The 25,413-nt window shown below is 56.7% G+C and overlaps 1 protein-coding gene across 1 annotated transcript in view; it reads left to right on the top strand.

Annotated features, from left to right (window-relative positions):
- Positions 1-18,017, top strand: part of TRAF3 (TNF receptor associated factor 3) — a 112,305-nt gene extending 94,288 nt beyond the window's left edge. Inside the window, exons 7-12 of the mRNA XM_086362818.1 lie at positions 1,878-1,958; positions 4,467-4,541; positions 6,291-6,383; positions 11,058-11,198; positions 16,191-16,365; positions 16,924-18,017. Of these exons, the coding sequence (XP_086218944.1) occupies positions 1,878-1,958; positions 4,467-4,541; positions 6,291-6,383; positions 11,058-11,198; positions 16,191-16,365; positions 16,924-17,495 (1,137 nt within the window). The 3' untranslated portion in view covers positions 17,496-18,017. The remainder of the gene's footprint in view (positions 1-1,877; positions 1,959-4,466; positions 4,542-6,290; positions 6,384-11,057; positions 11,199-16,190; positions 16,366-16,923) is intronic.
- The last annotated feature ends 7,396 nt before the right edge of the window (positions 18,018-25,413 follow it).

The raw sequence follows: 25,413 nt of genomic DNA, 5'->3' as shown, positions 1-25,413 counted from the left end.
GGGAGATATTTCAGGGGTCACTGTTCAACCCACTGAAGTGGGCAAAGCTATAAATGGCAATTCACAGGAAATAGAAATGCTTAAAGTAAAGAGCGTGCTGATAGCTACACGTTAAAGAATTGGAAGTCACACATTGCCTTTTTCACCCATCGCTGTTGGAGATGGGAAGGTTTGACAGAACTGGCAAAACCCCCCAAATCCCATGTGAGACGCTTACCCTCCGATAGCCAGAAAAGCCTGTTTTGATCATCCTTGCACAAGTCTGCAGGCTGCACATGAAGCTCCTGACTGGCCTGGCGTGCAGGCCCCAGCCTCTCTTCCCGCTGCCCCCTGCCTGCCCTCCCCAGTGCACGGACCCTCCCCTGAGTTGTCTCAGCGCTCCCCCTGCGACCCCACCCCCAGGCGCTCTCCCCGCACCCCTGCCGCGGGGTGATTGTCCATCCATGCTCCTCGCTGTCCTGGGCCAGGCTGACCCAAGGCCAGGGCAGGCCCGGCCTGGTGAATGGGAGCTTTGGGAGGGGGGTGTGGCACCTGGAGCACTGGCCACATCCGTTCTCCAGGCCCGGGACTGACTCCATCCTTACCGCTGCCCTCCGAGGGAGATCTGGTCACTCCCTGCCTATAGATGACACCGTCTGGCCGAGACGTCCCACTGAAAGATGCAGGAAGCCTTGACTTGGCACCAGGGAACTTGTAGGGATTCTGAGCAGTACCCGGGGGGGTCCCCTCATGGGAGGTGCTGGTCAGGCTCAGTCCAGCCAAGAGCCTTCCAATGAGCTCCAGACAGCTATGGGCTCGCCCACTGCAGGTGCTGGGGGCTCTGTGGGCCTCCAGGACCATGCTCAGGAGCAGAGGGGTCCTCTCCACACTGCCCACCTACCAGGCTGATCCAGACCAGGGACTGCTGGCGGCAGGATGACTGGCCTCGCGGGCCAGAGAAGCGTCCTTGCGGGCACCGTGTCCCTGGCCCACACATCTCCCGGTCAGACAGCCCGTGGCTAGCGCTGCCCCGATGCAGCCTGGCTGGAGGCCCTGCCAGCAGAACCGGAGTGTCCTAGGCCTGAGGGAAGCCCACCATCTCTCCTCCTGCCAAGTGCTGCCCTCTGAGGCCTGGCTCCGCAGTTGTGTTTCATGGCAGGTCTAGGATCTCCCTGTGTGGCCTCTGTCACGTGTCTGGAGGTGCTGTCTCCAGGCCCGCTTGGGCTTGCTGGCCCGCGGGAGCTCTGGCCCATGCTTTGCCGGTGGCAGGTGTACCGGTCAGGTGCCAGCAGGTGCCCATGGCACCGAGTTTGGCAGTGGCCATCACCCAGGCTCTATGTTGAAATCTGTGCCATCAGAGAATGGCCACACTGGAACATACCTACATCGTCCTTGCATTAAAGGGAATCCAGGCACGTTCTCAGGACAGAATTTAAATTCCCGGGGATCACACTGTTTTCAGGCTCTTGAGAAGCATTGTTTCCAGACTCCAAGCTGAGAAGCAAGAGGGGAAATGTCCACCCCAGCCAGCAGAGGCTGGGCCCCGGCATCCACCCCTGTGTGAGCGAGCTTGCTGGGCGCAGGTGGCAGGGTGGCGTCAGCCCGGGGGACACGGCTGGAGGGCATGCAGGTGGGCTGGGGCAGGACTGTCCTAGAGTGTCCCCCTCTTAAGTCACTCCGACCAGTCAGGTCTGCGGAGCTCTGGGGAGGGCCCGCCTTGTCAGCACTCACACTTCTGTAACACAACGGCCCATGCAGGTGTGATGGGAGTCTCAGGACACACGGGCATGACTGTGGACAGGGCGCACCCTCTGGGGCCTCGTGGGGGCGCTGGCGGCCTCTGAAGGAAGGCAGGTCTTGTGTTTCAGCGTTAGCAACGGTCTCTCTTTCTCCTCCAGAAACACGAAGACACGGAGTGTCCCTGCGTGGCAGTGTCCTGCCCACACAAGTGCAGCGTCCAGACCCTCCTGAGGAGCGAGGTGAGGGCTGCAGCTGCGCCCCTGCAGGGGCTGGGGGTCCTACGGGTCCCCACTTCCCCCTTGACGCCGAGGCCTGAGGTCATCACAGTCCATGGTGGTAATAGAGTAGAACGATGAAAAACCTCTTGCTGTTCTTGAAAATCAGATATTTCAGAAACAAGCAGTTAAAAGCTACAGAGTGGTGGATTCAGAGCAAAAATATTGAGAACTGAGGAAATGGGAATATATTCAGTGCAAGCGTGGGCGACACTTTTTAGGTTTAAATCTGTAGAAGAGGAATTACTCTATGACTGTCTCAGGAAGATCAGTTGACTGAGAGATACTCATGAGCGGTTTCCGCCACACGGGCCGTGCAGGGTCTGCCCTGGGGTGAGAGGGTGGCAGGTGGCGGGGGGCACCTGGACAGTGGCCCTCGGGCCCACTGTCCCTGAGGCAGGTAGATCCTGCGGTCACCTTGTCTGACCAGGGTATATCCAGGTGGAACAGTTCCAAGGCTTCTTGGTGCTCTGCACCTGGCCCTGGCCTGGGTCCCTTTGGCTGCTGTTCTGGGAGCTGGCGGGGCGCCTGTGGGCTTCGGGGTGCCTGCAGGCCTGGTCCCCACACCGAGCGCCCTCGGGCCTGGGCGCTCTGACCTGAGGAGCCTGCTCACCTCAGCCCTTTTCAGCCACCTGGGATTTGACACTGCAGGTACTGCAGTGGTGGAGGAGGTCGGTCTCTCCCGTCCCTGAGGCCAGGGACACGGGTGCAACAGGACCCCGGAGCCCCTCTCACCGAGGTGCCCTGTCCCGGAATGTCCCTGCTGGGAAGGGGCAGGTCTTGCCGGGTGTGATGGTGGTTCCTGGGCCCCTGGCTATGCCTCAGAGAACAGCGAGGGCACTGTCTCCACAGCTAGGAAGCCCCTCTGTTAAAGTGAACGTACGAAGAGGCTGCTGTGGAAATAACTTCCAGGGTTCCATATGCTTTCCTCAGTTTTGACTCACGCAGGGCTATCTATATTAGGAACAAAATTGTCTCCATTTGCCTTTAAGTTATCTTTATTTTAAAAAATGTTTAAACCTGCATTGATCTCGGGTTTCTGGTGAAAGGTGCCCTTTTACAGATGGTTCTTGCTGTAGTCTCGAGCTCCCCTAAATTCTGTAGGGCTCTGAGAGTAATGATGATGAAGCCAATTTAGGGAAAGTACAACCCTGAGTTTATAGTTGTAGAAAATAGTGCTAAACTCGATATGTCCCCAATTTTAACATTACAAGCATTAGCTGGTTAGATTTATGACTGTACCGATGGCAGTGAAAGAAAATGTTTTACGATTTTCAAACTGACGTCACTGCACACACGGCCACCTGTTGAATTTCTGTACCTGTCATCCGCCACGTGCCTCCTGGGTGCTTCTTCCAGGTGCAGCCACCACCACCTGCCCAGGCCCAGACCTTCCTCCGGGTTGGCCTTGGCAGCGGGCAGCTGGGTCCCTCGGGCCTGTCCTGTAACTGGCACAGCCGGCAGGAAGGCTGTGCTTTGAGCCTCTCCCTCTCGCCCTGAGTACAGACCTGGCGGGAGGGGACTGTGTCCCAGAGAACAGAGGAAAAGGCATCGTGGCCACCTTCACCCACCAGAGCGAAGTCCTACACGCGCTGGCTCCCAGGAGAACACGCTCCCGGGCCCCCACGCACTGCGCTCACAAGCTGCTCTGCTAATTCAGGGTCTGATCGTTTTCTCTAAAGAAAATCTGTCCCTTGAGTTTCCAATAAAGAAAGAGATTATCTTTTAGACTGTGTTAGTCTAACGCAAAACTCCGTGTCTATAAAATGCAGATGTTTCCATTCCCTCCTCCCCTGCGGGGCATCCCAAGCGGTGTGTGTTTGGCCATTTGCCGATGTTGAAGTGGAGCACGTGGCTCCTCCTGGTTGTCCTCCCGAAGTGGAGGGGAGCACGTTCAGATCCATGCCATTAGGATGACTCAGGGGTCTCTGAAAAGCCACATGAATTTCTGGGCAAACTGAGGGAGGGGAGTCTTTTCAGAAGGAGAGTCCCCTCTGCAGTTGTCGTGAGTGTGGGGGGCCGGGAGCGCCTGTGTGCGCTTCCCTGGAGAGAGAGACACCTACTTCTGTGTACTGTATACAGGTGTGTGGCCCAGCTACATCGGAATGCTTTCTATTTTTTGTGTTTCATGCAATTTTTTTGTTTATAGTCTTTAAATGTGCTTTTCAGTTTTTTTTTTTCCTTCTTAAAATTCTGCGGACAGCGTGTCACAAAACAAGTTGTTCTAAAAAAAGCCGCAAGTGTAAGAAATGTTACAGTAAATGTATTTCTGTATATGGTGTATATATGTGTATACACGTGGTGATACTGTATATTTACTGGGTAGAAGTCCAGGAAGCAGGTGGTGTAAACACACCTGCTGATAAGCCCCATTCGTGATATTAGAACGCAGATGCTACCTGTGCCCTTGATATGTTTGAACATTTTCATGCAAACGTTTGTGCCACAACTCACGTCTCTTTCCCGTTGCAGTTGAGTGCACACTTGTCAGAGTGTGTCAATGCCCCCAGCACCTGTAGTTTTAAGCGCTATGGCTGCGTTTTTCAGGTCAGTATCCGACATTCGTCCTTCCCAGTCGCTGACATTCCGCCATGAGAGAAAGTTAACTCTGTTGACATTTTAACGTGCAGGCTCCGAGCTTTCCATTCTGTTATGGCGCCGAGTCACCAGCTGCGCACGGTGGCAGAGCCGCGTGCAGCAGCCGTTGGGCCCACTTTTCAGGCCGGGGGTGTCGTGAGACTTCAGGTGGACACCTGTGCTGAGGGGGAGTTAATGCCTTAGCAGAAGGATCACACTGAAACCAGCAGGACGTGGGGTGGGGTCTCTAGGTAGACTGGCGCCCCGGACATGGCTTCGGCAGCACACATGTGTGCCAGCGCACGGCCGTGAGCGTTGCACATGCGTGTGTCCTTAGTGCGTCCCATGCACACGCCACACCTCCCGGACTGCCGGGCGGAGAGGAGTCGCCTCCACTGCCACGCCTGTGCCTGCTCCTGGTTTTTTTGTTTTTTTAACACACCTGAGACTCCTGGTGGATTTGAACTAGTTTTCATTTAAATGTATGTCTTGATTTTAGAACTATCAACGGTCAGTATATACTTCAATTAAAGAGTTTTATATTTGATTTTTATGTATTATCAATACATTATTGTGAAATCAGTACAGGGATATTAGCATCTCAACATTTTCTTAGAAAGTGATTTTTTTTAACACACCTGAGGTTGCTAGTGGATTTGAACTAGTTTTCATTTAAATGCATATCTTGATTTTAGAACTATCAAAGGGCAGTATATACTTCAATTAAAGCACTTTATATTTGATTTTTATGTATTATCAATACGTTATTGTGAAATCAGTGCAGAGATATTGGCATCTCAGCATTTTCTTAGAAAGCAAAAAGCCTGAGAGTGAGGACGAATGTAGCTTGCCCTCTGCTCGGCTCTCAAAGAGACTGAGCCCTCACTGCTGTTATGTCGTATGTACTTACACACCATTCATTCTGTGTATGTATATATATATGTTGATATTTAGCAATACTTGTATGAACATATATATATGAATATTCTATGTACAGAGTATATGTTTTGGAGATCATCAAAATGCTTTCCATGGCTTTTAAATTTTCCAGTATCCAAAACAAATTACATTCTTATACCAATTATTTTCTTAAATATATGAAGTACTGTTTCACGTGCTCATTATCGACTCTGAGATGGTCTACATCTTATGTACTCTGTAGATTGTTTATGTTCTGTACGTAACTTTCTAAGTATACTTAGAATAGTTAGGGACAGTACATTTTCTGATACTAGTGTTTCACTAGTAAGTTAATATCCTAATAGATGACTTAGAATCCTACTTGGATTGCACATTCACTAGATTATTGTAGGACCATCTAGTTACGACTTGCAGATGTCTCGACGTTTTCCATTTATATTTTAGTGCAGAAAACTTACTAAGGAACAAAAGGGATATGTCTGAAATTTAATTTCTTAATGTTGGAAGTCTGAAGCCTAGGTAAATTGAGGGGTGAGTGAAGCCCACGGCCTCGAGGCAGTGGGCGCAGAATCGCAGCGCCTCATCTTTGAGCTGCTCGGTTCCTCTCGGTACGGCCCCCTTGCCTGCACACAGTAGCTCAGGGGCCACTGAGCACAGCCCTCCTGAGGCTGGAGATGCCCTGTGACCCTTCCCCGATTCAGTCCCCCCCTTCATGTGTGGTGCTGGCGTGAGGTCGTCTGAGGGTCTGAGCCTCTGACCGAGGGAGGCTGGCTGACCGCGTCTCCTCTTCGTTCTCAGGGGACAAACCAGCAGATCAAGGCCCATGAGGCCAGCTCCGCGGTGCAGCATGTCAACCTGCTCAAGGAGTGGAGCAACTCCCTGGAGAAAAAGGTACGCCCTGCCGTTTCTGGCTTCTACCGGCTTCTAATAATTTCTTCATATTGTGTGAAGAAGAAAATCTTATTTTTATTTAGTAAGGGGTTTTGGATAAAAGAAACACCATGAAGTGTCAAAAAAGTAAAGTTCTTTTCAAGCGATCTTGAGTTTATAAATGAAGGTATGTGGTTTTGTTAGCTTGCTAGCTTGCTCTTTGTTTTTCAGTTGCCAAGTGTGTATGAAGTGCTTTTTAAAAACTCACATGGTGATTCTCTTAGTATTGAGTTAGAACAGGGATTGTCGCTTCCAGCCTGCACCCCCCAACGCTGTCTTTTTGTAAATAAAGCTTTATTGAAATGCAGCTACGCACACTTCGTCAGTATGGCCCATGGCTGCTTTCACACCGGGATGGCAGCGTTGACATGGGGCTCGTGTGGCCCGCACAGCCCCCAGTCACTGCTCTCTGGTTGTTTACAGAAAGCCCGCCAGCCGCGATCTGGAAGGGCACCGGTGTCCCGTGCGTGACCCTCCTCTAAGAGATGGGAGGGAAGGACGTTTCCACATCACCAGTTACTCCTGTTCCGTTTTTGTGTTTGGACCGTGCCAGGCCTTCACTGCAGCGCACAGGCTTGGCTGCCCTGCAGCACGTGGGATCTTCAGGCCTTCACTGCAGCGCACAGGCTTGGCTGCCCTGCAGCACGTGGGATCTTACTTCCCCGACCAGGGATACAGTTGATTGTGGAAGTTTGGGGGCCACACAGCCCCTCCCCAGACACACCTGCCCTCCTGGGCGTCTCCTCGAAGCCCCGCTGTGGGGTCTGCACTCCTTAGCAGGCGCCTGCCCACAGAACACTCCTTCCTGGGGGAGTTTGTTCTGTGGTGCTCAGCTCGCCAGGCCTGTTTTCTCAAAGAAAGGATGAAAACCTCCAAGGCTTGACAGAGAAGAAGGTTATAGATCTCCCACTGTGGCTTGTGGCTTGTATACAAAAATAAGAACTTAATTTGATATTCAGCAAACATGTGTTGAGAACGTGTGATAGGAGGCCGCTGGGATGAGTTACGGCGGCCCCGGGAGTTGATGTTTGCTTTCTAAAGGTTTGTAAAGATTTGAATATCTTGTTTTGAGTGTTAAACCCAAGCAATTTAAAATGTAAATGTGCTTGAAGGAGTGTAAAGTTTTAAATCAAAAGATGTTTATTAAATATGACATTAAGTATTTCTTAGTATAAACGCTTAAGCTGGAGATGAGAAGCTGTGACAGGCATTGTGTGCTGTGTGTACACGCGCGTGGGACAGGAGGAGCTTCTGTTTGACCGTGAGATAGAATCTGTGTCACATGAATGATTTATAACTTTCCCATGAGCACATATTTGCTCTGAGTTCAGCGATGGTTTACCTATAAATCCCTTTTTCTCCTCTTTTTGAAGAATGCTTTGTTTCTGCGTTTTCAAACTATAGGCGTGGATCGCAGGGCTTTTGGTCTCTCACAGATACAGCTTCTCATTTATCTAAAAGGTTCTTCCTTTCCTGTAAAGTGAATTGGTTTTGTTCCAGCTGTGCTGGTTATGTAACCGCGGTGCGGGGCTCAGGGGTGTGCTCACCCCCTCAGTTGTAGGTGGGGCTGTCACCAGGAGGGCTTCCAGGGGTGCAGGAGGGGGAGATGGGGGTCATCCCATCCTACGCCCTCCTGTCCTGCCACCCCAGCACCCTGAAAGCATCCTCTTTGCACTGTTGGAAACCCCGGGACCCGGCTGCACGGCCCACATGCCCTCCCCGGCGGTGCTCCCCCTTGCACACACCACACACCAGCCAGTGGGGGGCAGATTTGAAACGTTTGTTCCCGTGGCTTTGCTCAGGGGTGAGCCCCTCCCTGAGCCCCCCACTAGGGACAGCCAGGCCCCTGCCCTGCACATCTTTCCTCGTGTCCATGAGGAGCTGGCATCTCTTCTCTGGGCCCAAGAGCAGACCTGGACAACAGATGGAGATGTTTGTGTTTTCTTAAAGTGGGAATTTGTTTCTCAGCATGGAATTGTTCAGTTGGATCTTGATATTTTGTTCATCAAGGGTAGAAAATAGAATATTTGAGTTGATTCAGAAAGACCAATTACTACATTCACAGTCAAACTTTAAAAAAAAAAAACAACAACAAAACTGTTTTATAAAGTCCAGACCTGAAAACACCCATCTTACATTTTAGGAAAGCTTAAGTCACAAGGAAGTCTTAGAGTGCCCCCAGACAGGTGGGGGTGGAGGGTGTGCTCAGGGAGGAGGGTCTCGGTGGGGACCCTGCTTGGTCTGCTGCGTGGATTCTGGGAAACACGGCTGCCAGTGGGCTTCCCTGTGCCTGCGGCGTCTACCTGGCAGGCAGGTGAAAGCGGGGGTCTGCTGGCACCCAGGGGCTGGGATCCTTGATTAAAATATGTAAATAAAACTGAGTTTAAGGACAATCCCTCCATCAAGACATTAAGAGTTTGCTGAGGCGGACTCCCCTGGGGGCACAGTGGGTAGGAATCTGCCAGTCAGTGCAGGGGAAACAGGTTCAATCCCTGGGTCGGGAAGATCGCACATGCTGTGGAGCAAGCAGCTCAGCCTGCGCACCCTGGAGCCCATGCTCAGCAGCAGGAGAGCCACCGCAGTGGGGAGCCAGAGCCTGGCACCGCAGAGCAGCCCCAGTCAGTCAGTGCAGGCGCCCAGTCACGTCCAACTCTTTGTGACCCTGTGGACTGCAGCACGCCAGGCTTCCCTGTCCGTCACTGACTCCGGGAGCCTCCTCAAACTCATGTCCATGGAGTCGGTGATGCCATCCAACCATCTTGTCCTCTGTTGCCCACTTCTCCTGCCTTCAATCTTTCCCAGCATCAGGTTCTTTTCCAGTGAGTCAGCTCTTCGCATCAGGTGGCCAAAGAGTAGCCCCAGCTCACTGCAAACAGAGAAAGCCCATGTGCAGCAAGCAGCACAGTCCCAGCACAGCCAAAGATAAAGTTAAATAAATAAATAAAAATTTTAAAATGGGAGAGTTTGGTGTGGCAGGATGTGTGATGGTCAGTGTAGGTCAGGTGGCCTGATCCGCGGCAGAAGTTGCCGTTGGTGTGGGGAGTATCACCGAGAGTCTTGTGAAGGCGGCTGGCCCGTGTGCACGATTGCTCTTTGTGGGGTTGTGAGGCTACGGGGCCCAGGAACCGTGTCCATCTTCAGCAGATGGGAATGAGGGAGTTGTAACTTTAGAAAAAGCAAAACACCGCTGCCAGCCACCCATGCCCCAGGCTGGATGCTGCAGGCTGGTCCTGTGTGGGAAGCCGGGGACCAGTGAGGCAGCCTATTTTAGGAAGGAGAGTCCGTTTGTGCTGCATGAAACCCTAGGGGAGTTGAAATATATATTGCGGGTTTTGTATTCTTTTGTAAATACGTTTGTTATAAATAAAACAGACTGAGACAGTGCCCGAAAGGCACTGCCTCCCAGCAGGATGCTGACTTTGGGCTGGTGGTTCCTCACAGGGATGAGGTCAGGAGCCAGATGCCGCCCGAGATGCCTGTGAGCTGTCACGTGGCCAGGCAGTCCTCAGGTGCTGGCAACATTAGAGGGCACCTCCGAGTGCAGCCGCGACGCAGCGTGCTGTCTTCGGGGTGGGGGGAGGGAGGTGGGGGGCCCCAGCGCTTGTGGGCAGAGAAGGCCACGGGCAGAGGGAGGCTTTCAGAGGGTCTGCCCTTGGTTTCCCGCATTGGCTGGTGGATTCTTTAACCACTGAGCCTCCAGGGCCATCCCGAGTGCCCTTGTGGGAACATTGTGAGGAGACGCCTTGTCGAGTCGTCCTTGAATTTCTCACCCTGGGGCTTTTAAATCCTGTGTAAATTGATTCTTGGGAGCTGATTATTTTTCAGAAAGGAACTTTGAAAATGTCAAAGGTGGGCTTGGAACTGCCCCCAGCAGGCCCTTCCTGGACCACCGTGGTCTCCCGGCCATCCCATCCCCTGGTGTCCCTCCCATCCCCCCAACACCGCCATCCCCTGGCACCCCCAGTTACCCCGACACTCCCGCCCCCCGGAACCCCCTTCTGCCTTCTGCGCCTCCTCTCTGGGGCGGCGGGCTGCCCCAAGGATTCCCTGCGCCACGTGTGGGACCCTCCCCTTCCTGCTCCCTCATTCTGCTGAGAGCTCCTCACAGGGCGGCGAGTGGTCCACTGGTAGCTGTGAAATAATTTAGTGGGTTGCAACTAGCATTTTTTAAAGTAAAATGGAATAAAATAGAAAGTGCCAGGTACGTTATAGTTGATTAGGACAGGTTGGTTTTGGGATCCTGTTTTTAGGAATAGGCACCTGTGTTCAAGGCACGCACCGAGAAGCTGAGCTGCAGGGAGGCGTTTCCCACTGTTTTCTCATCAGAGTTTGAAAGCCACTCTGATAAAAGATTTATGTGTTTTCAGCAAAATCTTTAGAAAGCGTCCTGCTTGTTCTGAAAGGCACTCGGCTCATCTTACTTGACTCCTAGGAAAGGTTCTGAGAACCACGGTTTGGGTCCCTGTTGAACGGCCAGAACCCCCCTTTCCTGTGGGGAGGGGTTTGTTCCTGGAACTCCTTCCAGTGAGTGCACAGAAGGCCCATGTTGTCAGCATTTCATGACTCATGTTAGAATTGTTGTCAATTCACATTAAGACCGTGGTGTTTGCTTAATTGGAGGCTCTCTTTTTTCAGGTTTCCTTGCTGCAAAACGAAAGTGTAGAAAAAAACAAGAGCATACAGAGTTTGCACAACCAGATATGCAGCTTCGAAATTGAAATTGAGAGACAGAAGGAAATGCTTCGAAATAATGAATCCAAAATACTCCATTTACAGGTAAGAGGTGTAAGACTATGGCTGGGTCGGAGGGAATACGTCTGTGTTCTCCGCCAGGACTTTCTCAGGGAGACATCTGAGCCAAAACCCTGACCTTTGTCCACAGGGCAGCTTGTTTCTCTTGCTTAAGTGAAACTCGGGGAAGTGGCCTGGGTGCATGGGTGGCCTGGGTTAGTGGGGCGCCCTGGGTTCACAGGATGGCCTGGGTTCGTGGGGCACCCTGGGTTTGTGGCTGGCTTGGGTTCATGGGTGATCTAGGTTCACAGGGCAGCCTGGGTTTGTGGGGCACCTGGGTCTGAAACTGGCCTGGAAGGCTGCAGGCGCCCCTTCTGCCTGTTCCTGGAGGCCCAGCCCCATCCCCTCTCCCCTGTGCCTTTGATTCATTGTTGGTGAAATGAGACCAAAGCCTAGGTTTTTTAAAATTAGCTGCTTTTATGAATATTATCTAAGATTTCATGTTGTTCCTGAGTAGCTGTGTGTCAAGTTTCACTTCCTAAAGTGAACTGAAGCCAAGCTGTTTTGTTCTGAATCTTCCAGCGACGCAGGTACTCACATCATTTTATCTCGCCAGAGTGACCCAAAGGTACCTCCATCCCAAACACGTAGGCCCTCGCTGCTCTGAGAAGGGTGACGCCTAAACAGCCGGATTAGATTGTGGCTCCTTGTCTCTGTGACCCGCTCAGGATTCCATCAGGTGCTTGTTGTAGGTTATTCTTCCAGACAGCGTCCTCCCACTGGCCGATTCGGGGTGCCTTCAGGCTGATCGTTCTGTGTGTGTCACACACTAGGGTGAGAATCATTCCTGTGTCGCCAGAATGGTCCTCTCGTGCCTGTGGCCAGTGTTTCCCTAAATTACCTGGAAGATAAAATATTTCTAATAGCTCAGAGTCACAGCATCTTGGAGATCATCTTGCCTCCCGTCTTATTGTTGAGGTTAGTTATAATGCTTTGAATTGCATAGGGATTTATTAAATTAATTTCACTTGTATTAAACTTGGTGGTTGTCCAGAGACAAGGAAAAGCACTATGAAACATTAGGTTATAGTCGAAAAGGTGCCAGACACAGGTATTGAATCGAGCCAGGAAAGCACGGTGCCGCGTGAAAGACCGCAGGGCTGCTGCGGGAAGCCCCGGGTGCTGCTGCGGGCCCGGAGACAGCGGTCAGCACGCTGGGACCGAGGCCTGCGCTGCCGTCGTGAGCAGGGCCCGCATGCGCAGGCTGGCGGCGGCCCAGGGCCTGGAGGTGCGTGGGAGGGCCGAGGAAGTGACCCCGTGTTCGAAACCACTTGTTAAGCATATCGGCAACTGAAGGAAGAATGAGTAGGTAGGGGTTCATTTTTTTTTTTATTTAGTTCTTATTTTAATGTAATGGTTTCCAAAGTTTTTTATTGAAGTGCAGTTGGTTCACAGCGTTGTGCTAACTACTGCTGTACGGCAGAGTGACTCAGTTACACATCCGTATGTTGCTGTTCAGCTGCTCAGTCGGGGCTGACTCTTTGCGACCCCCTGGACTGCAGCACCCCGGGCTTCCCTGTCCTTCACCATCTCAAACTCATGTGCATTGAGTCCATGATGCAATCCAACCATCTCATCCTCTGTCACCCCCTTCTCCTGCCTTCAGTCTTTCCCAGTATCAGGGTCCTTTCCACTGAGTTGGCTCTTCGCATCAGGTGGCCACAGTATTGGAGCTTCAGCTTCAGCATCAGCTCTTCCAGTGAATGTTCAGGCTTGATCTCCTTTAAGATTGACTGGTTTGATCTCCTTGCAGTCCAAGGGACTCTCAGGAGTCTTTTCCAGCACCACACTGGAAAGCATAAATCCTTCAGCACTCAGCCTTTTTTCTGGTCCAACTCTCACGTCTGTACGTGACTATTGTAAAAACCATAGCTTTGACTAGATGCTTCTGTCAGTAAAGTGATGTGTATACATTCTGCCTTTGTTTAACTTTTGATTTTGTATTGGGGTATAGCCAGTTAGCAGTGTTGCCACAGGCCAGGTGAGCAGTGAGGGGAGTTGGCACTCTTCCTGTTGTGACTCTCCTCAGGCCGTTGCACACGGTTCCCCGTGTGACACAGCAGGGCCCTGTGTGTCCGGTCTACATATGATAGTTTCGTTTGCTGACCCCAGCCCCCCACGCCATCCCTCCCTCAGCCCCCTTTCCCTGGCAACCACCAGTCTGTCTCTGTGTCTGTCGGACTGTCTCTGTTTTGTGGAAGAGTTCATTTCTGTCCGATTTTATATTCCACATGTAAGTGATATCATATGGTATTTGTCTCTTTCTGACTTCACCTGATAATCTCTACTTTCATCCCTGTTGCTGCCATCCGGCATTATTTCACTCTTTTTATGGCTGCGTAGTATTCCATTGTGTGTATGAAGAAATAGGTTCATTTATAACCAAAAAAAAATGAGAGTCCATACTGAGGCCATGGGTGCCCTCCACCACCGTTTCAACAGAGCCTGGCTCAGCCCTGCCCCTCAGTCGCCACCGCAGAGCCTTCCGGCCACCAGGGGAGGGCTCACTGGCTGGACTGCGGTTCAGGACGCCGCCTGCCTGGCCGCTGTTGCATGTGGCCACCTTGCCACTCTGTCCGCGGTGGGCCGGACCTTCTTCCCACCTCCTGTCCCGACTCTGGCTCCTCCTGGGACACCTCAGATGGCAGGGTAGACGCCAAATCCTCCAGGAAGCCTTTGCCCAGCCTGTGCCTCGGACCACTTACTGGTGACCAGCCTGTAGCTCTCTGCGTGGTGTCCTCCCTGTCTGAACCCTGAGGACGGACTTGGAAGGAGTCCACACGGAGTGCAGCGTCCTGACAGCCCTGGGCAGGGCAGCCAGAGGGGCTTAAAGAAGTGGAACCAAAGAGTGTGTTTGGTTTTCCATCCCTGGAAGGGTAGTTTGTTAATACTTTACTCGTAAAGAACGTTTCTGTTTTGTCTCTTGTTGTGCCACGCGGCATGTGGGTCTTGGCTCCCTGATGGAGGTTGAACCTGTGCCACAGCACTGGAAGCGCACGGGCATAACCACTGGACCGCCAGGGGAGTCCCTTTCTCCTTAAACAGTTGGATGACGCGGTGGTCCCCCAGTCAGTGAGTCCCACCCTGTCCCCAGGCCCCTTGCTGAGCCCGGAACCCACCCGCGTCGCCCGAGTGATAGATGGGGATGTGAGCCCCAAGGGGCCCAAGCGCGAGACGGAGAGGCTGGCGCCCTGTGAGCAGGTCTCCTGATGAGGGTGTACTTAGTTCTGAACAGTCTGTGCCATGTGTCTCAGCTCCTGAGCCCTTTTTTCTGATAAAACCCTCACCTGCATTTAAGGTCTGTGTTTACAGAGACACTGCGGCAGCTGGGTGGAGACGACTCGTCAACCATGAGGTCGTGTTCGCTGCATCCTCCAGGGAGGGTGGGCGGGTCCACATGCTGCCCTCACCCACAGCCTCCACCCAGCCAAGGGGCTGCTCGACAGCCACACGGTCCCCTGGTGTGGGAGGAGCGCCTCCTAGGTAGTGGGTGGGCCTTGTGTGTGTGTGTGTGTGTGTGTGTGTGCGCGCGCCTGCGGTCCCGTGTCCCCTCCTGCCCGGCCCCGCCCGCTGACTCCTCGCCCCTGGTGTGTAGTGGGGGCGTCGCAGTCACTTCTGTCCCCAGAGCGCCTTGTGGCCTCGGGCCACTGTCCCGTGTGGTCCCCGCTGGGGGGCTCAGAAGTGAGGAGCACCAGCCTCGGCCGCTCCGCCCTGCGCTCACCCCGGGCTCCAGCAGCCCCACGGGCCCCCTCGGAGCTGCGCTGACCGTCTAGATGTCCGTCAGCGCCCTCCATCCTCACGAGCCCCCACGGCAGCCCGGGTGGTCGCTTTGTCACTTGAGCAGGTCGAGGGCAGTCAGACACTCATGGTGGCTGTAAGTGTTCATGCGTGTCAACAGCACTGGCCCCAGAACACAGGCTTTGTGAGCCGGCCGTGCCTCGCCATGTGTATTTAAAAATGAAGTGCTCCCAGTGTGCAAAGCCGTGTTCTTTGGAGAAGTCATCTTTACTTTTTAGATGTTAGCTGATATCAGGGTTTCTTGGAAACATGAGGAACATTAACGCTGTACTTTTTACCCCGAAAAGTAACACATGCTTACGTGTTTGTTCTTTCACAGCTATTAAGAGCCAGCAAAGGCGCTGAAACCTTGAGGTTTAAAAATAGGCCCCCAAAAGGAGAAGTGATCTTGGCAGGCCCCCGGGGCTCCCCCTGCTTGGCCCACGGCTTTGGGGGTGGCCCCCTCGCCCCACAGCTCCAGGGACTAAGCCGCCCCACTTCAGGTGCTCTATTTCAAAAATGCAGATTGTTTTTAGAGGTGAAAACCCTTCAGGTCCCTGGCTTCATCTACAAGTGGGCAGGCCAGACCTGCTGACTGGACCCCTCCGTTCAGCCCCAGGCCCCCTCCTGTGACGGTTACAGGTGTGCTGGTCACGTGCTTCTGGAAGAGGGGGTTTCTGAGTGGTTTAAATCCAGCCTCACGTCGACAGCCACGAGTTTGTGAGCAAAGCTCTTCTGCCACAGGGGGGCACAGGGCACTGGGCACCGAGCGCATCAAGGGAGAGACCCTCCCCCCATAGGCACTGGCCTCTTGGCTTCACTGGGGGCCCGAGGACCCACCACCCACCCGGGCCCTGTCCTACTGGGGGGCGGTTTCTCTCTGCAGCAGGGGCAGTGTGGGGACTCAGGGGTTCTGGCGCTCTTGGCAGCCACAGAGACAGTGGCCCCGGAGGCTCACAGGTCCACCCCTGCTGGTCACTTGATCTTTTATGGGACAGAGGCCTTCACAGGCCCAGCTGAGACGCTGGGAGAGGGACATGGGGGTTGCATGCCCTGCAGTTGCACCTCGGACCTAGGTCCCTGAGGGCCCATGGGCCTGAGCTGAGGCGCTCTGTGGGGGCCGGCGGGGGGTCTGCAGAGGTGCGGCCCTCACAGCAGGTCCTAACCGTGTTCTGCCTTTCTGAAACTTTGATTTGGAAGCGAGTCATCGACAGCCAAGCAGAGAAACTGAAGGAGCTCGACAAGGAGATCCGGCCCTTCCGGCAGAACTGGGAGGAGGCAGACAGCATGAAGAGCAGCGTGGAGTCCCTCCAGAACCGGGTGACCGAGCTGGAGAGCGTGGACAAGAGCGCGGGGCAGGCAGCGCGCAACACAGGTGAGCCCGCGCGTCCCAGGCCGGTACTGGGGCCGGCTGTGCGGGAGAGCGGCGCGCCTGCAGGTGACCGGCTTCCTGCGCCAGGCACAGAGCGCAGGGCGGACGCCGACGGGGCCGGGCCTGCGGGCGGAGGTGCGGGGCTGCGCAGGAAGGCCAGGGGACAGAAGGTGACCAGCAGGCGGCAGGGGACCCGGCCAGCCCGGCAGCGTGGCTGATGCCTAGAAGCCGCCTGGGCGTGGAGCGGGGAGGGGGTTGCTGAGCGAGCGTCCTAAAACCGCCTGAGCAGGATTAACCGGGAGGAGCCCGATTACGGGGATGCACGTGGGGCCGGATTAAGCCGGCCAAGGAGCCGAGCAGCTTCGATTCCGGGGGGATCGCCCCGAGCTGGGGAGCCGGGGGCAGCAGGCCGGTGCTCCGGGGTGTCCCTGCCCCGCAGGCTGAGGCTGGGGGTCCGGGGCGTGCGTCTCCGGCCCCCCGTGGGCGCGGGCACCCCCACCCCCGACCCTGCGGGCAGGCCTCCGTGGGTCACGTGCGCGCGCCCGCCGTGTCTCCCGCCAGGCCTGCTGGAGTCGCAGCTGAGCCGGCACGACCAGATGCTGAGCGTGCACGACATCCGCCTGGCCGACATGGACCTGCGCTTCCAGGTCCTGGAGACCGCCAGCTACAACGGCGTGCTCATCTGGAAGATCCGCGACTACAAGCGGCGGAAGCAGGAGGCCGTGATGGGCAAGACGCTGTCTCTGTACAGCCAGCCCTTCTACACCGGCTACTTCGGCTACAAGATGTGCGCCAGAGTCTACCTGAACGGGGACGGCATGGGCAAGGGCACGCACCTGTCGCTCTTCTTCGTCATCATGCGCGGCGAGTACGACGCGCTGCTGCCCTGGCCCTTCAAGCAGAAAGTGACGCTCATGCTGATGGACCAGGGGTCTTCGCGGCGGCACCTGGGGGATGCGTTCAAGCCGGACCCCAACAGCAGCAGCTTCAAGAAGCCCACTGGGGAGATGAACATCGCCTCCGGGTGCCCCGTCTTTGTGGCCCAGACTGTGCTGGAGAACGGGACGTACATCAAAGACGACACCATTTTTATCAAAGTCATAGTGGATACTTCGGACCTGCCGGACCCCTGACGCGTCCCCGGGGCGGCGGATCGAGCAGAAGGCAACTCCTCCGGGGGGTTTGAACCGGCCGTCTCCACCGAGGTCCTCGCGCTCAGAAAAGGACCTTGGGAGACGGAGGAAGCAGCAGAAGGCGGCCGCGGGCCGGCGGGAGGAGCCACGCGTGAGGACTCACCCAACACGTTTTGTAATAGACTAGCGACACTTCACTCTGGAGAATTATTTATCCTTCGACGAGATAAATACTGCTGTCAGAGAAGGTTTTCATTTTCATTTTTAAAGATCTAGTTAATTAAGGTGGAAAACATATATGCTAAAGAAAAGAACCATGAATTTTTTTCTTCCTTAAACTTGAACACCAAAAAAAAGAACACATACACACCACACACACACACACACACACCTGGGGATAGCTGGACATGTCAGCATGTTAAGAAGAATTTATGAAATAATGCAATTCTGATATATTCATTCTAAAATTCAAGAGTGCAATCTTGTTTCAAATATAGTATATTGTCTATTTTTAAGGCCTCATCTGGTCTCTGTTTTAATAATTTGTTTGTCAGAAGACCCTGAAGTACACCTAGGTCTTTTTTGAAAGTCTCTAAATTCAGAATCATTTTTTAATTTAAAGTTCTAAGATAATTGTTACTGCAAACATTTTATTTTAAAACGTTGATAGACTGATATTTCTTGGAAGAAAATGTAAAATATCAAACACTGGTTATCACTTGTGATAGGAAAGAGAATATTCAATCTGTTGTTATTTCTCGTTAGAAATGTAAACCTTCAATATCTGTCGTAGTTAATGACACTACTTCAAAATTACTATGAAAGGAAAATTGCTCATGGATGCTGTGCATCATTTTCAGATTTATAATTGTTTTCACCCTAAAATAGGGCATTAGTTGAACTTTGGAGTTCTAAACAAAATCCTGTAGGTTTTTAAAATTCTGCCCCATGTGTTCAGACACGCTCTCTCTTGCTGACAACACCGACTTCCGTGTCCAGTGTTGGGGGTGGGCAGGCGACTTCGCGCTGACGGCGGCCACAGCAGAAACCGTGTTCCCCATCCAGTCATAACTGCTGCATTCGCTCCAGCCTTTGCGTAGAGATGGTGGCATCCTGTACACGTGCCTTAGATGTGACTTGCTGCTTCTCGACCCCAGCTTTGTGTTCCCCGTGATTCCAGAAGGCGATGGTTCAGCCAGACTCTCTCTTGACCACTAACTAGACCTTTGCCTGCTCGGGGGGCCTCCCACAGCCCCGTCCGCCGGCCCCGCCCCCCGGAGCCTCCGCAGCTTCGTCATCCCAGATTCCAAATCTCTCGGGCCCACGGGCGCAGGCAGGGCCGGGCAGGAGCTGCGCCTTCGAGTCCCGGGCGCGGGGCCCAGACGCCCGCCGCGGGGCCCTCTGAGCATTCCAGAGACCGCCAACCCGGGCCGCAGGGCTGGGCCACGGGCGTCCTGGGGCCGCCCTCTCACGGGTAGGGCGGCCCCGGGGCCCGTCGTCCGGCCGCGCCCGCCCGGGGCGCCTCTCACCCTGTTCCCCTTCTCTCAATGGTCCAACTGTGAAGAGCGGGCCTGCCCTGTGCCCCTGCTATGCACCCCGCTCCATGGGTGCTCTTACACTGATGGGTGCTACACGTGACGGGTGCTTCTTAGGCGAAACCAATGTGTGTGAACCGCGCATCTGTGCCGCTCGTCCAAGAGACGCGCCCACGACGGGCCAGCCGGCCGCGCGCCCCAGACTGCCTGCCGCGGGCTGCCGGCGGCCGCGGGGGCGGCCAGGGGTGCCCGGCGGCCCCGCTTCTCTGGTGCTGCCGACCGCCCTGGGTGTGCCTTCGCCCCAGTGCCTGCTGGAAGCACCTCCTCTCCACCGCGTCCCTGGGCTTCCATAAGTGACCTCATGGGTTCCCAGCACCCGCCCGCCCGCAGTTACAGCTCCGTCGTCTTCATCTCCGTTTCTTTACCTCCCCGCCCCCACCCCAGTTGCTTCGAGGGCGGATCGCGTCCTCGGTCCCGCCGCCCCCCCCACCCCCGTCCGCTCACAGAGGAGGGGCTCCTGCAGGTGCTGCGGGACCACTGCTCCCTCGAAGGTGCCTGGACTCCCGGGGCTTCGGGCGGCCCCCACCTCCAGACGGTGTTCCCGGGAGGCCAGAGGTGACCGACGGGGACCGCCTGCCACTTCCTCCTGCTTCACTAGAAGGACGGACAGTACTGACAGAAGCAGCATCTCGGTCTGTTATAAACCAGTTCTTTCCCCGCCCTGGGTGGGGGGCCTGTCGGCAGCACTCCGGAAGCATCTGGCCAGTGGTGAGGGGGCTTTCCAGGAGCGCCTCTAGTGGGAGATGGACCCCCACCCCACCCCCGGAGCCGTGGGACCCGGCTCACTGTGCCCGGGGTGGACGCTGGGACGTGGCGGGAGCTTCAGGCCGCGGTGAGCCGAGGGGAAGCCAGCCACGCAGGGGGGCGCCGCTCTCGTGGTCCATCTGACGTTGGGCCCCCTCCAGCCCCACCCCCACCAGGCCCCGGCCAAGGGACGGGTTTCAGACACGGCGCACAGATGCGTTTTCCGCATTAACTCAGTATCAAGTTCCCCACGGAACAGGCCGTTCCAGTGCTTTAGAGGAACCGCGGTGAGTCCCACGCGGGGTCAGCCTGCCTGCGTCCCAGCCCCATCGCCTGTCGTGGAAACGGAGACCTGCAGGGCCCCAGCGGCCGGCTGAGGGTCTTGCCTGTGGGTGGGGGCCGGGGGGCTGGGCTCTGGCCCACCTGGGCCTCTGTCACAGGTCAGGGGTTTTCAGTCGGCGGTTGTATCGGTGACACGGAGACAGCAGGGACGCGTGTGAATTGTTCACAAGCCCGTCCCACGGGAGGGTGGCACAGTCACTGTGCAGGTGGGTGAGGAGGGCCGCCGTCTGCCCCCTGCCCAGCCCCAGAGCCCCGCCGCGGGGTGAGCAGGCAGCTCCCAGCCGGCGGCCCCCCTGTCCTGGAGGCGGGCCCCACCAGGCCCTCAGACGGCGGCAGGGGCCCACGTGGCCATCCTGGCCAGAAAGGGGCGGGCGGTCTCCTGACAGCTCGTCTCCGCAGGGTCCCCAGCCACCTGCGGTCCCGCGTCCCCGTCGCCCCCCGGCACTCAGTGTCGAGGGATGGTCTCCCATGCCGGGCCTGGCATCCAGCCTGCAGCCTGCGGGCAGCCGGCCGAACCCTGAAACAGCAGGTGCGGGCCCCCGAGTGTACCCCAGGGGCGCACACCTCCAGCCACCCAGGCCCGCTGTGCCTCCCGGCCCACGCTCGGAGGGGCGACTGTCACCCTGAGCTGGGCGTGGACGGCTCCAGCCCCAGCATCTCTGCCCGCCCTCACGGGCGCTGGCCAGGGACCAGGAGCCACGTGGGGCTCAGCCACACCTCCGCCCTCCGAAACCCGCCCCTCTGCTGGTGCTGACCAGCAGGGCTGGAAAGGGCTCAGGCAGAGCTGGTAACCCCGCTTTGTAACTTCTAGTCCAGACTGTCACTGACCTGGCCGCCGAGGAGAGCTGGGGGAAATCCAGGCGCTCCTTTGCTCCGTGACCTGATGGCGGGGCAGGGGGCGGCGGGGGGTCCGTCACCCAGTCTGCTGCTCAGCCCAAGACCATGGTTCTGCTTTCTGTTCGCAAATCTCGATAGCTCTGTTTCTTCCAAAGTAGATCATGTCCCCGAGGGTCCAGGCCGGATGGGGTCAGCTGGGGGCTGCAGCCAGGGCAGGTGGCCGGCCGTCTCTGCGCTGGTTGCCCCCCGGGGAGCTGGGGCGGCGGGGGTGGAGGCGTTTCTGCTGGCCTCAGTGCCCGGGGCGTGGGGGTCGGCCCACGGGCAGAGGCCCGGATGAGTGGCTCGAAGCAGTGCCCGCATTTCATTTCTGCTGCTGCTGCTGCTGCGTCTAGTCTGTCTTGTGAACTCGCAACAAAAGAGGTGGAGTCCAGGGTGGCTGCACCACTCCTGCAGTCAGTGGCGATCTGTTCCCAACTAGTCCCTTTAGACCAGTAAGATAACTTCCACAGCAAACTCAACGACTTAATTGGTAAACACAAAAAGCTGGCATTATTTTCCAGGATTTCTATGAGAATTACCTGTAGAGTTAACAGAGTCTGTGGTCAAGGAAGTGTACATCCACGTAGACACTTTTGAGAATCGGTTCTTTCTCTGATGGCACACCTCTGCGTTCAGTTCTCTTACCCAAAACAAAGACCAAAGAAGGCCAATCTCTTGTGTGACTCTGTATTTTTAATCTGCCTGTTTTAAAAAAATAAAACCTTGCGTCTGTACAGCCGCTCGCTGTGAGGACCCATCTTGACAGTCCAAGTGATTGTGACCAGTGACCACGTCCCGTGTTCTTCTGCTCTTCTGAGAAAAAAACACAAAAGGACCGTGTGAGTTATTGCCCAGCAATAATCATGTTGTTAACTGTGGGTCAACAACATGTCTGACTTCCTGATAGCATTATTATGTTTGATATTTTTGTTTACTGTATATCTTGTGTGGTTTTATTTGGTATTTATTTGTGTTTTGAGGTCTTGCAACGTTTTTGTGTTCCTGATGCTAATAACTGAAGTTTGTAAGAGTGTAGAATGCCCAACTTTGAAATGCTGAAACTGTCTCATTAGAGGAAAATAAACCTGACTGAGGAGTCTCGGCTTCTTTCTCAGCTCACTCTCGGAGGCCCAGCACCATGGGGCCAGCGTCCCCAGGTGGTCACGGGGGCCCAGCCCTGGCACAGGAAGCCCCGCTCCTCCCCTGAGGCTCCCCCTGAGTCAGCAGGCGTCGGGGCTGCCCCAGTACCCCAGGCACAGCACGAAGGCCCCGGGTTCTGCCCAGCCCCCCACAACCCCTGCTCCTCCGCGTGTCACCCCCACAGCCGTGTGGCCCCGCGAGCCCACCCTGCGCTCTGCCGTCTCCGCGTGGCTGGCTTGTGGGGCGCCGGGGCCTCGTGGGGGTATTTCCAGGTGAGGACTGACGGCCTCTGCACACCCCCCACACACAGCATCAGCGCTGGCCCGGCGGTGGCCTGAGTCCCTGCAGAGCTCCAGTGGGCTGGGGGCCGCACCCCGAGCCTGGGTCATTCTATCAGACGCTGGAGGTTGAGGGGAAGCTGTGAGGGGCCCAAACCCCACGCCCAGCCTTGCTCCTGAGCAACCCCAGGGCCGCAGGTGGGGCCTCGGAGGGTAGAGCACAGAGACCCGGGATCTGAGGACCGGAGGGCTGCTGGCCCCAGGTGGGGGTTCAGGACTGTGGGCAGGGCCCCCGCCCTGGGCACCTCTGTTTCTTCTGCTCCCAGACATTCATGAGGCCGCAGGAGACCCAGGGGAGGGGCAGGGGGCAGCGGGGGGGACAGGCTCAGCCAGTGGTGCCCACACCCCTGGGAGGAAGCGCCTCGGGGCGACCTCGGCCTGTTGGACAGGATGGGCAGCCGGCCACGACACAGGCTCTGGTCATTCAGCTGTGAGTCCTCCCACCATGGATGGCATGGGGGTGGGAGGGACCCTCAGCACAGCACTGGGCTCTAGGGCGCCCCCCCGACCCCCTGCCGGGTTTGGAGCCTGGTCACCCCATACTCAGCCCCCAGGTCCACTCGCTTGTCGTGGCCCGGCTGGTCCCCTGGGTGGCTGGGAGCGTCTCTGACTCTGGCTGTGGCTCCCCTGGGCCCAGCGGCCCGTGGTGTTTCCCCTGAGTGACCACCCCCCGCATACAGAGGCCGCGGGGGCAGGCGACAAGTTAACCCCCACTGGAGGGGTGGGCAGGCAGGACAGTGCAGGCCCCTGACCGACCCTTGCCAGAACCCTCCCCAAGGTGGGGGGCTCAGCGACCCACTGGGGGCGGTCTCCTGGGTGTCGTCTGCCTGGCGTGCACACGTGGGGAAGGGGCGGCCTGGCCGGGACTGAGGCCCTCCTGGGGTGGCCCTCGCACACCCCGCGCCCCCCAGGCTGTGAGCGGGCACTGCTGCCTGGCTCTGCAGGCGGAGGAGGAAACAGACCAGCTGAGCCGCCGGCCCACAGCACTCATACCGGGCACAGCCCGCATCTGAGCCTGGCACACCCCCGCCTCCACTGAGCTGCCAGCCGCCCGCCTGGGCCCCGCTGGCTGACGGGCGGTCCGCTCAGGCCCTCCCAAGCCGGGCAGAGACCCCGGTTCACTCCCTCCTGCGCTCCGGCAGTGCCGAGCCCAGCCCCCAGCACGCCCCGCCTCACCTCTGCGCGCTCCTGCCTCAGGCTCTTTGCGCCAGCGGTTTCTGCCCAGGTGGGGCTGGTGTAGCCCCTCCTCACACAGGCCTGCCTGGCCACCTTGCCTGAGGGCTCGCACACGCCCTGCCCCCCGCAGGCCTGGTGCCAAGCCTGTGGATGAAGGAGAGGCCCACCTCGAGGCCCAGAGGTTGCAGGGAGGCTGCAGGCCACAGGAAGGAGTTTCCCAGGGCTCCGCACCCCTGGGCTGGCAGGACTGAGCGGGACAGCAAGGCCTGGGAGGTGTCCGGCCAGCCTTGGGGGAGTGCCAGCCTTCCCTCCCCCTCGTGAATATTTTTGAGCTTCTGGTGTTCCAGGCAGTTCCCGTGCAGTGTGAACAAAGCCCCAGGAGCCCCACCGGGCAGCGGTCAGTGGCGGACGCTGACAGTGGGTGTGTGTGTGGCAAGGGTTGGGGGGTGGCCCTGTGCAGACACTGAGAGAAGGGGGCCCTGCTGATGGGGGCCGTCCTCACCCCTCCTCCCGGGATCCAGGAAGCGAACCTGCGAGTCGGAGCTTCGGGCCCTCCAGAGGAACACTAAGGCCCAGAGAGGTGCGGGAATCCGCCCAGGGTCGCACAGCGAGTCAGGAACAAACGTGCGGGAGAAGGAGCGGGGACACTGGCCTGGGGTGGATCTGTGCCCACGGAGTGGGGGTGCGGGGGGAAGCCTGTGGACCATGGCTGCGGGCAGGGGAGGGCCACCCCGACCCTGGGGGCAGCGGGGCAGTCGGTGCCCTCAGCCAAGGGGCGCTGCGGTGGCTGCTGAGGCCACAGGACTGGTACTCAGCTGGAAACTGGACCCTTCAAGGGGGCGCGGTGGCCTAACGGGGGTGGGGGCGCTCCAGCTCTGCCAGGGGAAGGTGACCGCAGAGGGCAGTCAAGCCAAGGCAGAGCCGGACACACACGGGGACCTTGGACCCACCCGTGCCCAAAGCAGCTGTGCAGTGGACCTCCTAGTTACTGGGAGAAGTTCTTCGGGATGTGTGTCTTTCCCCACTCTGACCCCGTCCTGCCTCCGCTCAGAATGGCGCGTTGGGCAACGGATGCTCCTACCCCGAGCCCAGCAGCCCCGGCTCCTCCTCTACTGCCCCTGTCAGTCCGACCTGGAGCTTCAGCTGTGACCTCATACTTCCAGTCTGGCTTTACCACCACATCTTCCAGGAAGCCTGCCTTGACTGCTGTGGAGGATGGAGCTTCCTGTCAGCCCTACAGGTGACCAAAGTCAAACTCAGGACCACAAAGATCCACCTTCCATCCCAGGCTGGGCTGGGGGCCAACCCATCAGGTAGATCCTGCACCGCTGAGCTCCTGAGTGCCCCATCCCAGCCAGGAGAAAGGGTGGGACAAGCTGGTGGGCTCGCTCCCTCCCTCCCAGTCAGAGAAGTCGCTGTGCCACGGCAGAAAGTGATCTGAGTGCCCCCAGCAGTGGGCTCCATCCTTGGAGGAGATACCTTGTGTGGGGGAGAAGCAGAGACCATCAGGGAGAAAAGCGCCCAGGACAGGAGGTCTGCAGGGAGGGTGGCCTGGAGACAGGCGGGGGGAGCCGCTCCCCTTCACTCCGCCTGCACACCCACCTCCACAGTCTACCCTTTGACCCGTCCTTGCATGTTAATTCATCAACTACAAGGGCATCCTGAAGCCAGGGGCCCACCCGCCATTCCTTTCCCTCCCATCAATGA

The sequence above is a fragment of the Bos grunniens genome, chromosome 21 (genome assembly GCF_055505025.1).
Source record: "Bos grunniens cultivar Pamir isolate PY7600 chromosome 21, Bosgru_T2T1.0, whole genome shotgun sequence".
In the NCBI taxonomy this organism is placed as follows: Eukaryota; Metazoa; Chordata; class Mammalia; order Artiodactyla; family Bovidae; genus Bos; species Bos grunniens.
This window is presented reverse-complemented; position numbering and strand designations above follow the sequence as displayed.